Source organism: Pristiophorus japonicus, chromosome 20 (genome assembly GCF_044704955.1).
Source record: "Pristiophorus japonicus isolate sPriJap1 chromosome 20, sPriJap1.hap1, whole genome shotgun sequence".
NCBI lineage: Eukaryota > Metazoa > Chordata > Chondrichthyes > Pristiophoridae > Pristiophorus > Pristiophorus japonicus.
The window spans coordinates 17210160-17224951 of NC_091996.1; the positions used below are offsets into that span (position 1 = coordinate 17210160).

The 14792-nt window shown below is 49.3% G+C and overlaps 1 protein-coding gene across 2 annotated transcripts in view; it reads left to right on the plus strand.

The window, feature by feature from the left end:
• Positions 1–14792, plus strand: part of fpgs (folylpolyglutamate synthase) — a 92699-nt gene that overhangs the window by 11250 nt on the left and 66657 nt on the right. The window contains exon 1 of one of the 2 annotated variants that reach the window (XM_070863810.1): positions 13316–13500. The exons of the other annotated variant lie outside the window; for it this stretch is intronic. Coding sequence (XP_070719911.1) covers positions 13321–13500 — 180 coding nt within the window. The 5' untranslated portion in view covers positions 13316–13320. Of the gene's footprint in view, positions 1–13315; positions 13501–14792 lie in introns of those variants that run through there. 2 annotated transcript variants of the gene reach the window in all.

The window sequence follows — 14792 nt, forward strand, 5'->3', positions numbered from 1 at the left end:
CTGTTGAGGTGCAACCCGTCCGGCTTGTACAGGTCCCACCTCCCCCAGAAGCGGTCCCAATGCCTCAGGAAACTAAAGCCCTCCCACTTGCACCATCTCTCCCGCCATGTATTCATCTGCTCTATCCTCCTATTTCTGTACTCTCGAGCTCGTGGCACTGGGAGTAATCCGGAGATTACTACCTTTGAGGTCCTGCTTTTTAATCTCTCTCTCTCCCCCACCTCCCCCGGCCTCTCTCTCCCCCCTTCCCCGGCCTCCCTCTCCACAGCTTCCCCCCGCTCCCACCCCCCCCCCCCCCCACCACCACCACCACCACCACCACGGCCCGAGTTTCTCTCTCTGCCCCCCCCGGGCTATCTTCACCCCCCCCCCCAAACCCGGCATCTCTCTCTCCATCCCCTCCACCCCCTCCCCCTGGGTCTGTCTCTCTCGCACCCCCATGCCCCACCCTCCCGCATTGTGTCTCTCCCCCCCCCCCCCCCCCAACACCCCATCCTGACAACATTGACCACAAGGGGGTGAACTTGTGGGAGACACTCCTAACCTGGACTTTCAGTTATAAAAGGGGAAGCTCCACCCACCTTCATCACTTGAGGTCTTGGAAATAAAGGTAACTGGTCACAGAGTGACCTTCTCTCAAGTATGGGCCTCGTGTGCATTTAAACCATGCGAGCATGGCCACTAGCAGCACAGAAGAGAGGTACTGTGTTGGTGATGATTGGGACGACTTTATTGAGAGACGACAGCAAAGTTTTGTCACTAAGGAATGGTGGGGACAGGATTCGGCCGACAAACGCAGGGCTCGTCTCCTGACGATTTGTGGATCCAGAACGTACTCCCTGATGATGGACCAGAGAAGCCGGCGGACAAGACGTTCGAAGAGCTCAGTAAGTTGATCGGGGAACACCTTAAACCGGCGAGCAGCATGCATATGGCGAGACACCGGTTTTATGCACACCGACGGCGAGAAGGGCAAAGCGGATCTCCGGTGACTTGCGAGGCGATGTACGTTCCCAGATGCATGCAGAGCGGAGATGCTGCGAGACTTTTTTATTGAGGGCATCGGGCACGCTAGGGTTTTCAGGAAACTGATTGAGACCAAAGACTTGACCTTGGAAGCGGCGGCTCTGATAGCCCAGACATTTATCTCAGGGGAGGAAGAGACCAGAATGATGTATGACAAAAATCTTGGCTCAAACGCGGCAAACGACCAGGGAATCAACATTGTTAATGCGGCACACAGTTCTCTCAGCAGACAAGGGCAATCGGACATGCCCGAGGGGAAATTCAACAGAGACGATGGCTAGCTGAACGGCGATTCATGCCATCGCAATGGACAATGCGGCCAGTAATGGGGCCATCAACACCTGTTAATGGTGTGCTTAAGGACAGTTACAGAGACAGAGACGATCGACTGGTAATGGACCTTTTGTTTCCAACAACGGGGCCTCCAGTTCATGCTGGAGGTGTGGAGGCAAACACCCAGCCAGAGCTTGCAGGTATCAGCAATATATCTGCAGAAACTGCAACGTCAGCGGTCACTTGGTGCGTATGTGCAGGAAGCCTGCAGCCAGGTTGATGTACGAGGAGGACGGGCCCGATGTAAGCCCTACAAGGCCAAATGAATACTGGGGGAAATCGCTGGAAGCTGAAGTTCAGCGAGTTCATGTGGAGCACATATACACATATACCAAGACGCCACCGATAATGATGAAAATATTAGCTTGGTAATTGCAATGTTCTTTTGTGCTTGGTTTTTGCATGCAGGCTAGAGTGGGCCTTTTGTTTTTACGCATAGGCTGAAAATGGCTTTCCAGGTTCAGGTTGATAGCTTGCATTTCTGAGTTAATTGTTGCAATGTTAATGTCTCTTGTGGAGAAGAGTTTTCAAGTATCCATTTTCCAGACAATTTACTTTAGTCTCAATGCCCCAGGCAGTTTCAATAATCAAACTGGTTTCTTTGAGAGATAGTTCCTTAACCCTGCCCACACAGGTTCAATCTGCTTTGTAAAATACAAATTCGATTAAAGTTCATAGTTTCTTCCATAAGCACTTTAGGATTTCAAACTTTCTGGTAGATAGTTCCAAATTAAATTTCCTTTCCAATGAGTCCAAACACTGGGGGGGGGGGTTCTCACAAATGTAGCCCTTCTCTTACACCCCTGCCCCCCCCGGCTGTTCTCCCCACCCCCCCGCCTCTCTTTTTAGCCCCCCCCCACTTGAGTGTCTCTCTCCACCCTCCCTCCCACCCCCCCCCCCCCCGGAGTGTCTCTCTTTTCACCCCTCCCCCCCAAGTCTCTCTCTCCTGCCCCCCACTCCAGCCTCTCTCTCCATCCTCCCCCAAATCTCTCTCTCTTTCCCCCCCCCACCCCCAACCCCCCACACCATGCCCGAATTTCTCTCTCTCCACCCCCTAACACTGAAGACAGACAACCCACTGACCAGTTACAAGTCATCACTGAATGTTTGGGTCATGGCTGCTTGTACAGAGCTAGACTGGAGATGGCTGGAGACCAGGCTCCGAGGACTGTGTTCAGTTGACGTCAGCGGAGTGGAAGTAGAAAAGCAGTTGTCTTAGAACGCACGGACTTATCAGGGCCAGGATGATCTCCTGGACTAGTTTCGATCGCCGAAGGGGGGGGTCGGAAAGGAATTTCCTAGATATTTTTTTCCCAAATTGGCCTGGGTTTTTATGTCTGGTTTTTCTCCTCTCCCAGGAGATCACATGGTCTTGGGTGGGTTGGGGAGTCTATATATTGTTAGCAAATGTTATGAAATTTCATATCGTTATAAAATCTGGAAATAAAGGTGGACTTAAAATGAACAAACTTTTACTTTGTGTTTCCTGATTTGTGCACGGATCTTGGCAAGGAACAGAAAGGGGAAGAGATGATCTCTCCGATGGGGGATTGCAGAATGGGGATTGCCCCGGGCTGGGCTCAGCTACTGACTGGGTGAACACTCTACGACACACACCAAGCAGGACCCAGAGTCAATCCCCAGTCTGCACACACAAATATCAGTAGATAAAGGCTATCGGGTCCATCAAGCTCACTCCATCCAGTAGACAGTATATAATCATTATCATCATAGGCAGTCCCTCGAGGTCGAGGATGACTTGCTTCCACACTAAAAATGAGTACTCAGGTGACTGATGAACTCATTTTAAATGGTGGAAGATGCCAGTGCGTGAATTATTTTAACGTAGGGTGGCCGTTGCACACTAGCCACCACACGGGCTTGACGGAGCAAGGTCTGGGTCCAGTGGCGAGGGGATCCAAGACGACTGGAGACCAGGTTCCGCTGCATGTGCCAATACACACACACAAACTCAAACATACTGTCCTTCCTTCCTCCTTCCCACAGCCTCGCGCTCCAAACTGCTCCCCTGACTGTCCCATGAAGTCGGGCTTTTTTTAATTTATTTTTTGCAAGGAGCGGAGGGCAGGATGGACGAGGAGCAGAGGGAGGGACCGGCGAGGGCCGGAGGTTGGGACCGGCGAGGAGCGGAGGGCAAGACGAGCGAGGTCCGGAGGTTGGGACAGACCTCAGGAACTCGCCCGTCCCGACCTCCGGACAGTATGACCTCGCATGCTGCCATCCCAGCTCAGGAAAGCCTCTGGCCAATTGCTCTCCGACTCCCTGAGGCTCCAGGAAATCACTGTTGTTCTCATCACATCACAATCTAAACTAACCACTAACTCCCTGTAACTGGCAATGTCCTCTCAGGAACTTATCATGTTCCCCTTTAAAGAACTGTAGTGACCCCACCCTCACATGTTGCACACGTTTGTTCCAGAGTGACAAGTCATAGAATCACATAGCACAGAAAGAGGCCATTCCGCCCATCGTGCCTGTGCCGGCTCTTTGAATGAGCTATCCAATTAGTCAGTCAGTCCCACTCTCCTCTTTCCTCATAGCCCTACAAATTTTTCCTTTTCAAGTTACCCAATTCCCTTCTGAAAGTTACAGTGCATGGAATTATAAGTGAAAGGAATTCTGTCATGTGATCCCCAAAGTTCCTAAATCCTCAAATTCTCCATCAGTAAAAACTGGATTTGGCTTATTCAGTCATTAATGCACCAGTGGCTCTTGCAATGTCCCAGGCCACATCACAGAACCCCTCCAATGTCCGACTGAATAACAAAGTTGTGAATTGGTACAAAAAAAATACTAGTGGGGAGGGATTGGGGTGAAGAATTGAGTGGGGGAAACAAGACAAGACAAGACTGGCATCTTTACCCAACCATGTACTGAGAGCCAGAGTCGTGTGTTGGGTTTCCAACTCTCCAGGATGTCCTAGTGTCTCCAGGAATTTAATCCCCTGGATGCTGTTATAAGAAAATCGGGAGAAAAACCATTAAAGAAAATTGTGGGGTTTTTTTCCATTTTCTTTAAACAATTTCGATTATACATAAAAATATTGAAGACGGGGAAGAAGGTGGTTGGAGGCAGGAGGTCACGTGATGAAATCTCCAGGAATACATCCAACCAGAGATGGTAATCTGAGTTGTGTGACAGAATAAAATAAGAATAGTACGCATTGATAATTATGGGTGGCACCAAAACACACACGTGCAGAATGTGACCCCTGCTGAATAATCACTAACTACTGAGGCACAAGTGGGGCTAAATAACAGTTTAACAAACAGAAAGGCTGCACATTAATAGCACAGTAATTTAACTTGGCATATAATAGGTTTATTTTGGAAATACTTAGCTCCCAAACCCTCAGTACCACATGGTTTGCCAAGAAACAATTGGATCTTCTTTCAATGGCAAGTGTCAGAGGTCACAACCAATCAGCACAGTGTTAACCCTTCGCTACCCAGATGTTTAATTAACTAATTTTCAATCAGAATGGAGATCCAGCTTCCCGGTTTAGCTACAGGATTCTTGCAAGATAACGTGCATTTATAACACACTTCACATCGTTAATGCCCCAAGGCACTTCAGGGAGTAGAATGAGATGCCAAATAGTAATACTAAGAAGCAATGGGCACAAATAACATCCCACCTCCACTAGACAGCTGCTAACTATAACCTTCAATCCATCTTCTCAACAGATGTCAAGCCAGCTCCTTCTTCAAGGTGACAATTGACCCTGGATGATAATCCGGAGGTTTATTCTCTTTTGTTGTTTATTTTCCTGCTCCCAAGATTAAATTACTTGGTTTTATTTCCCCATCGTCTTTCATAAGAATTAGGAGCAGGAGCAGGCCATACAGCCCCTCGAGCCTGCTCCGCTTTTTTCCCTGTAAGGGCAAGGCTGTGGAAATGTGAGCTATGGTGCTCAACAGGCAAACATACTCACACATGTCACCTATATACACACAAACAAATTGACATTTTTTTTAAAGTGAGGATATTGCACTGTGAGATCCAATAGGTAGAAGTTATGCTGCAGCTGTACAAAATCTTGGTTAGACCACACCTGGAGTACTGTGAGCAGTTCTGGGCTGCACACCTTAGGAAGGATATATTGGCTTTGGAGGGAGTGTAGCATAGGTTTACCAGAATGATAGCTGGACTTCAAGGGTTAAGTTATGAGGAGAGAGTACACAAATTAGGGTTGTATTTCCTAGAATTTAGAAGGTTAAGGGGTGATCTGATCGAAGTTTTCAGGATATTAAGGGGAACAGTTAGGGTGGATAGAAACGATTTCCATTGGTTGGGAATTCTATGACTAGGGTGTATAGTCTAAAAATTAGAGCCAGGCCTTTCAGGAGTGAAATTAGGAAACACTTCTACACACAAAGGGTGGTAGAAGTTTGGTACTCTCTTCCACAAACGGCAATTGATGCTCGATTAATTGTTCATTTTAAATCAGGGATTGATAGCTGTCTGCTAACCAAAGGCATTAAGAGATATGGGCCAAAGGCAGGTCTATGGAGTTAGATCACAGATCACCCATGATCTCATTGAATGGCAGAGCAGACTCGAGGGGCTGAATGGCCTACTCCTGTTCCTATGTTCCTAATGCCATCACAAAGGGTGAATAGTTTAGGGTTTGGTCATTACAAGGACAATGTTGAGGGATAAAGGATTAACTGCAAGGTAGGTGCTCAATTTACCAAAGATCAACTTTCCAATGTCGATACAAGATAACTCACAGCACAACGTAATTGTGATTTATGCCCTCCAATTTCTCAGTGGTGCATGAAGAACTTGCATTGATAGACCCTTCATAACATCAGGACATCCCAAAGCACATTACAGCCAATGGAGCAATTTCTCAACGTGTAATCGCTGGTGTAATTCAGGAAACGCAGCAGTTAATTTGCACACAACAAGCTCCCACAAACAGCAACGTGATAATGACTAGATTAGCTGTTTTAGTGATTTTGGTTAAGGGATAAATATTGGTCCAGGACACTAGGATTAACGCCCCTACTCTTTTTTGAAATGTTGCCAAGGGATCGTTTACGTCCATCTGAGAGGGCATCTCATCTGAAAGATGGCACCTGCGACAGTGCAGCACTCCCTCAGTACTGCACTGGAGGGTCAGCCTAGATTACTTGCTACCACTGAGCCATGGCAGGCACCTCAATCAAATGGCTAGACGATTTTAAAAGCACAGATAATGGAACAAGAAACCTGAATGGGTTTCAAGAAGGAACTAGACAGGTTCTTATCAACAAATGGGATTCAGGGTTATGAGAAATGCACCAGGGGAATACATTGGATAGGTGGGCTCGATGGGCGAAGGTCTTCTCTTGCCTGCAACTGGTACTATGTTACCCAACTGAACTGGTTCACCAATGACCTTTCGAGAAAGAAACCTGCCATCATTACCCAAGCTGTCCAGTATGTGACTCCAGTCCCACACCAACATGGTGAACTCTTTGCTGCCCTCTGAAGTGGCCCAGTAAGCCACTCAGTCGTAACAAACTGTTACACTGTGGGGGTTCAAGAAGAAGGCCCATCATTGTTGTTTTATACAAACTTCCATTGTAATGAATTCAGAGTGATGGTTATAATCTCTTTATTTTTCTACTTTAATATTCAAATAAAATCGAAAAGCGGAGTATAAATTCTTCAGAGCGTAACCAATTTACAAGCAGAGTTTTTTCAGCAGCTTTGAACAAGGGCATGCGCTCATCCTTGTACATTTCTCTCTTCTCCAACTAATCTCTGGCTCAGTGGGTCGCACTCTCGCCTCTGAGTTCAAAGGTTGTGGGTTCAAGTCCCTGGAAGGCTGACACTCCAGTGCAGTGCAGTGTTGAGGGAGTCATCAGAGGCGGTCCCTCGAACGAGGATGACTTGCTTCCACAAGTTCACAGATGTTTCAATGAAGGACCCCAAGTTCCAGTCCTGAACTCCAATTGAGGGGGTGGAAGATGCCTGTACGTGGATTTTTTTAACGTGTGGTGACCGTTGCACATCAGCCACCACATGGGCTCGACAGAGCTCGGCCTTTATCCATTGGCAAGGCTTACCCAAGGTGACTGGAGACCTGCTCTGCTGTATGGACCTAGTGCGCACACATATCGCAGTGTGGGCTGGCCCGTGCTGCCCCTGGGCCCTCAGCTCTTCTGGGCCCCGTACCCGCATTCGCCGCACCTCTGTCACGATCTCTCCCTGCTCCTCCACCACAAACATTGACCGCACCTCCGCCACGATCCCTCACCGCTGCTCCGCCACAAAAACACACGCCGCACCTCCTCCACGATCTCCCGCCGCACCTCCACACCAAACATTCACCGAACCTCCGTCACGATCACCCATCAAATCTCAGCCACGATCCCTCATCACTCTTCCGCCCCGATCACTCGTTGCAAGTCCGCCACGACTTTCCCGCTCCTCTGCTGTACCAGGGCCCCGCCGATGCTCCTGCCCACGCTCCAAACGACGACCTGGGTCCTGATGATGACTTATCTTTATATTAGGAACGTTTTTTGCGGCGATTTATTTTTTTTCCAGGGAAGCCTCTCTCAGGGCGCTCTGAGGCCAGCTGTTTAGCTCGGGATCTTCACCTGCTCAGCCGGCCTAGCACCCTAAGAGAGGTGTGGAACGCGTCCCTCAGCGCTCTGCCCCACACTCAGGGCACAGCTGGTGAATGTTGTGGCCCGAGACATAAACCATTTCCCAGCACTAAATTTACCGCCCCGCCGCCATAAGCGTGCGAGTGCAGCACTGCTGGATGTGCTGTCTTTCAGATGAGATGTTCAGGTGGATGGATGCCCTCTCAGGTGGACATAAAAGATCCCATGGCACTATTTCAAAGAAAACGAGGCGAGTTATCCCCGGTGCCCTAGCCAATATTTATCCCTCAATCAACATAACAAAAAACAGATTATCTGGTCACTATCACATTGCTGTTTGTAGGATTTTGTTGTGCGCAAGTTGGTTGCCGCGTTTCCCATGTTACAACAGTGACTACACGCCAAAAGTATTTCATTGGCTGTAAAGCACTTTGAGACGTCCAGTGGTCGAGAAAGGCGCTATATAAATGCAAGTCTTATTTTAACAGAAAAGCTTTTTTATATATACTGTTTGCTCCTTATTAAACTGGAACTGGCAGTACCTTAAATGGTAGTCTTTGGTCAAAATTCACAATGAGGCCTTGGACAACGCGGACCATTTTCCATACCTTAGGAGCCTACTGTCAACAAGGGCAGATGTCGATGACAAGGACCAACACCGCCTTCAGTGTGTCAGCACAGCCTTTGGTCACCTAAGGAAGAGAGTACTTGAAAACTGGAACCTTAAAACCGACATAAAGCTCATGGTCTATGTTATATATGTAAACTTGTATATACTCTGTACAGCCACCAGAGGGCTCATCCCCTGGAGTCCCAAGGGATCCCATAATCCCTTGGGAGCACAGGTATTTAAAGAGGCCTCATAGGTTGGAGAGGCACTCTGGAGACCTGCAATAAAAGACTAAGGTCACACTTTACTTTGAATTCACAGTGTTCGGCCTGACTCTTTCTCCATACATAATAACTGGCGACGAGATATAGATAACGAACCCAAAGATGCAGAGAACAGTGGGCATCCTGGAGAAATTCTCGGAGGGAGATGATTGGGAAAGTTTTGTGGAGCGACTCGACCAATACTTCGTGGCCAACGAGCTAGATGGGGAAGAGAGCGCTGCTAAACGAAGGGCGATCCTCTTCACTATCTGTGGGGCACCAACGTATGGCCTCTTGAAGAATCTGCTGACTCCAGCGAAACCCACGGAGAAATCGTACGATGATTTATGCACACTGGTCCGAGAACATTTGAAACTGAAGGAAAGCGTTCTGATGGCGAGGTACCGGTTCTACACCTACAAAAGGTCTGAAGGTCAGGAAGTGGTGAGTTATGTCGCCGAGCTAAGACACCTTGCAGTACATTGCGAATTTGAAGGACATTTGGAGCACATGCTCAGAGACTTTTTCATACTTGGCATTGGCGACGAAACCATATTTCACAAACTTTTGACTGTAGTGACCCCAACCTTGAGTAAGGCCATAGCGATAGCCCAGGCGTTCATTGCCACCAGTGACAATATGAAGCAAATCTCTCAGCATACAAGTGCTGCTACAAGTACTGTGAACAAAGTGATGTTGTTTTCGAATCGTAACGTACAGGGCAGGTCACACATACCTGCAACTGCACGTCCGCAGATGTCTCAGAGACCACCATCAAGGCTGATGAATGCAAGGCCATTAACACCTTGTTGGCGCTGCGGGGATGATCATCGTTTCCATTCATGCCGATTCAAAGGGTACGTTTACAAGGGTTGTGAAACAATGGGACACCTCCAACGACTGTGCAGGCGAGTTGCAAATCCTGTAAAACCTGCAAGCCACCATGTTGCAGAGGAGCACAGATCCACGAAGGATCACAATGAACCAGAGCCTCAGACCGAGGAGGCAGAGGTACATGGGATGCACACATTCACCACGAATTGTCCACCGATAATGCTGAATGTTGAACTAAATGGACTCCCGGTGTCAATGGAGCTGGACATAGGCGCGAGCCAGTTCATCATGGGCAAAAAGACTTTCGAAAGATTGTGGTGCAACAATGCCTCAAGGCCAGTCTTGTGTAAGAACTTACACAAAAGAATTGATTCATGTAATCAGCAGTGCTACCGTAAAGGTCTCCTACGATGGAGCAGTGCACAAGCTACCACTCTGGGTGGTACCGGGCGATGGACCCACGCTGCTCGGCAGGAGCTGGCTGGGAAAGATACGCTGGAACTGGGACGACGTCCGAGCGCTATCGCCCGCTGACGACACTTTGTGCGCCCAGGTCTTAAACAAATTTCCTTCACTGTTCGAACCAAGCATCGGGAAATTCCAAGGAGCAAAAGTGCAGATCCACCTAATTCCGGGGGCGCGACCCATCCATCACAAGGCGAGAGCAGTACCGTACATGATGAAAGGGTAGAGATCGAGCTAGACTGGCTGCAAAGAAAGGGCGTCATTTCAACGATCGAGTTCAATGAGTGGGCCAGTCCTATTATCCCAGTCCTCAAGGGAAATGGCACCGTCAGAATCTGTGGCGATTACAAAGTAACTATCAATCGTTTCTCCCTGAAGGACCAATACCCACTACCAAAGGCCGACGACCTCTTTGCAACGCTGGTGGGAGGAAAGATTTTCACAAAGCTGGATCTGACTTCAGCCTACATGACGCAGGAACTGGAGGAATCATCGAAGGCCCTCACCTGCATCAACACGCACAAAGGTCTTTTTGTTTATAACAGATGCCCGTTTGGAATCCGATCAGCGGCGGCGATATTCCAGAGAAACATGGAAAGCTTACTGAAGTCGGTCCCCCACACCGTGGTCTTCCAGGATGACAACTTGGTCACAGGTCGGAACACAGTCGAACATCTGCAGAACCTGCAGACTATCTCTAGGCAAAAGCTGTGTGCTTCACGGGAGCTGGTCCAGTGTCCCAGTGGAAATGTCAGAAGAGATAAAGTCATTGCAGCGGTGCAAAGATGAAATGTCTATACAAGCAGACTGCCTTCTGTGGGGCAATCAAGTAGTGGTCCCCAAGAAGGGCAGAGACACCTTCATCAATGACCTCCACAGTACCCACCCAGGCATCGTAATGATGAAAGCGATAGCCAGATCCCACGTGTGGTGGCCCGGTATCGATGCGGACTTAGAGTCCTGCGTTCACAGTTGTAATACATGCTTGCAGTTAAGCAATGTACCCTGGGAGGCGCCGCTAAGTTTATGGTCTTGGCCCTCCAAACCGTGGTCTAGGATACACGTCGACTATGCAGGCCCGTTCTTGGGTAAAATGTTCCTTGTGGTTGTAGACGCGTATTCCAAGTGGATTGAATGTGAGATAATGTCGGCTAGCACGTCCACTGCCACTACAGAAAGCCTGCGGGCCATGTTTGCCACTCACGGCTTATCCGATGTCCTGGTGAGTGACAACGGGCCATGTTTTACCAGTGCTGAGTTCAAAGAATTCATGACCCGTAACGGGATCAAACATGTCACATCTGCCCCGTTTAAACCAGCGTCCAATGGTCAAGCAGAGAGAGCAGTGCAAACCATCAAGCAAGGCTTGAAGAGGGTAACTGAGGGCTCACTGCAGACTCGCCTATCCCGAGTCCTGCTTAGCTACCGCACGAGACCCCACTCGCTCACTGGGATCCCACCTGCTGAACTGCTCATGAAAAGAGCACTTAAGACAAGGCTCTCGTTAGTTCACCCTGATCTACATGAACAGGTAGAGAGCAGGCAGCTTCAACAGAATACATATCATGATAGCGCAAATGTGTCACGCGAAATTGAGATTAATGATCCTGTATTTGTGTTGAACTATGGACAAAGTCCCAGGTGGTTTCCCGGCACTGTCGTGGCCAAAGAGGGGAGCAGGGTGTTTCGGGTCAAACTTTCAAATGGACTCATTCACCAGAAACACTTGGACCAAATCAAACTCAGATTCACGGACTATCCTGAGCAACCCACCTTGGACCCTAACTTTTTTGATTCCTCCAACATACACACCAGTGGCAACCGGCACCACAGTTGACCACGAAGCAGAACCCATCATCCACAGCAGCCCAGCAGGGCCCAACACACCAGGCAGCCCAGCAAGGCCAGCTGCACAGCAGCCCAGCGAGGGCCCAACAAATGATTCAACATTACCAGCTTTCACACCGAGACGATCAACCAGGGCAAGAAGGGCCCCAGATCGACTCACATTGTAGTTACACTTTTGACTTTGGTTGGGGGGGGGGTGGGTGGAGGGTAGTGTTGTTATATATGTAAACTTGTATTTACTCTGTACAGCTCATCCCCTGGAGTCCCAAGGAATCCCATAATCCCTTGGGAGCACAGATATTTAAGGAGGCTTCACAGGTTGGAGAGGCACTCTGGAGACCTGCATAACAGACTAAGGTCACAGTGTTCAGCCTGATTCTTTCTCCATACATAAGTCTACAGAGCAGTGGTGATACCTGCCCTCCAAATGCTTGTGAGACATGGACTATATACAGCAGGCACATCAAAGCACTGTAGAAGTACCACGATCGCTGTCTCCGCAAGATCCTGCAAATCCATTAGCAGGATAGGCTCAGGCCAACATCCTCAGCATCGAAACATTGCCAACGCTTGATCAGCTCCGTTGGACGGGCCACATCGTCTGCACGCCCGATATGAGACTCCCAAAACAAGCGCTCTTCTCGGAGCTCCAACACGGCAAACAAGCCGCAAGTGGGCAGAGGAAACGCTTCAAGGATACCCTCCAAGGCCTCCTTGAAGAAGTCAATATCCCCACCGACATGTGGGAATCCCTGGCGTAAAATCGCTCAAAGTGGAAGAGAATAATCCGGGGAAGGCCCTGAACACTTTGAGTCTCTTCGCCGGGAGCAAACGGAGACCAAGCACAAACGGCGGAAGGAGCCCATGACAACCCAAGCACTTCAACAAACCGGCACTTCAACCAACTTCCCCTCAACCACCGTCTGCCCCACCTGCGACAGTGACTGTGGGGTCCCGCACTCGGACTCATCAGTCACCTGAGAACTCATTTTTAATGTGGAAGCAAGTCATCCTCGACTCCGAGGGAGCGCCGAAGAGTCTCTGGTCAATACACAGTCGATTCTTATGCACACAAGTTTACATTGCTCTACAAGATGCGGGCAGCAACAAGCTTTCGCGCGTAAGTTGCAGCGTGGTTGTGAAATATGGGTACATTTAAAACAGGCGGTGTGAATCCAAGGGGGGAGCGTGAAGCTTTTTTTTTGGCGTGTGTGTGTGTGCCAGTATCAAAGATGGCGGCGCCCGCAAGGGGAGCGAGAGCTTGCGTGCCAGGAGGGCAGAGGTGAGAGTTGGTTGCGAGGGCGGCTGTGGTGCAATGATGGCTCGGCTGTGCCGCGCGCTCACCGGGCAACGGCTGATGGTCGGGTGGCGCGGGCTCGCAGGTCAGCGAGGCGAAGGGGCGGGCCCAAGGCGGCGGCTGCCAGGTGCTTGGAGGCTGAGCTACAGCACGGCTCCGACCAAAGCGGCCCTGTATCTCCCCAGGATGGACTATCAGGTGAGGCGCCGGGCGTTGGTGGCGGTAGGGGGGAGAGACCCGGGGTGGCGGTAGGGAAGTCAGAGAACGGGCTTTCTGCAAGAGTCCCACTCTCCCGCGCTTTCCCCCTGCTAATGTCTCCCTCTCTCCCTTCAGGTACTTCTCCAATTCCCCCTTTTTTTTGGAAGCGTTGAGTCTGCCTCCACCTCTCTCTCAGTGCAGTACATTAACAACTTGTATTTATACAGCGCCTTTAGCGTAGTATTAACACAGACCCCAGCTGTTTTAACTTCTTTTTACACTTCTCACGCTTTTTCTCTCCTTCCCTCAGTGGCCAATACCTAACGTGTTGTGAAGCGCCTTGGGACGTTTTACTCGGCGCTGTATAAATAAAAGTTCCAATTAGTAGTTGTAACCTAACATTACAACTTCGAGCCTGCACCGCCATTCAATGAGTTCATGGCTGAACATGCAACTTCAGTACCCCATTCCTGCTTTCTCGCCATACCCCTTGATCCCCCTAGTAGTAAGGACTTCATCTAACTCCTTTTTGAATATATTTAGTGAATTGGCCTCAACAACCTTCTGTGGTAGAGAATTCCACAGGTTCACCACTCTCTGGGTGAAGAAGTTTCTCCTCATCTCGGTCCTAAATGGCTTACCCCTTATCCTTAGACCGTGTCCCCTTGTTCTGGACTTCCCCAACATTGGGAACATTCTTCCTGCATCTAACCTGTCTAAACCCATCAGAATTTTAAACGTTTCTATGAGGTCCCCTCTCATTCTTCTGAACTCCAGTGAATACAAGCCCAGTTGATCCAGTCTTTCTTGATAGGTCAGTCCCGCCATCCCGGGAATCAGTCTGGTGAACCTTCGCTGCACTCCTTCAATAGCAAGAATGTCCTTCCTCAGGTTAGGAGACCAAAACTGTACACAATACTCCAGGTGTGGCCTCACCAAGGCCCTGTACAACTGTAGCAACACCTCCCTGCCCCTGTACTCAAATCCCCTCGCTGTGAAGGCCAACATGCCATTTGCTTTCTTAACCGCCTGCTGTACTTGCATGCCAACCTTCAATGACTGATGTACCATGACACCCAGGTCTCGTTGCACCTCCTCTTTTCCTAATCTGTCACCATTCAGATAATAGTCTGTCTCTCTGTTTTTACCACCAAAGTGGATAACCTCACATTTATCCACATTATACTTCATCTGCCATGCATTTGCCCACTCACCTAACCTATCCAAGTCGCTCTGCAGCCTCATAGCATCCTCCTCGCAGCTCACACTGCCACCCAACTTCGTGTCATCCG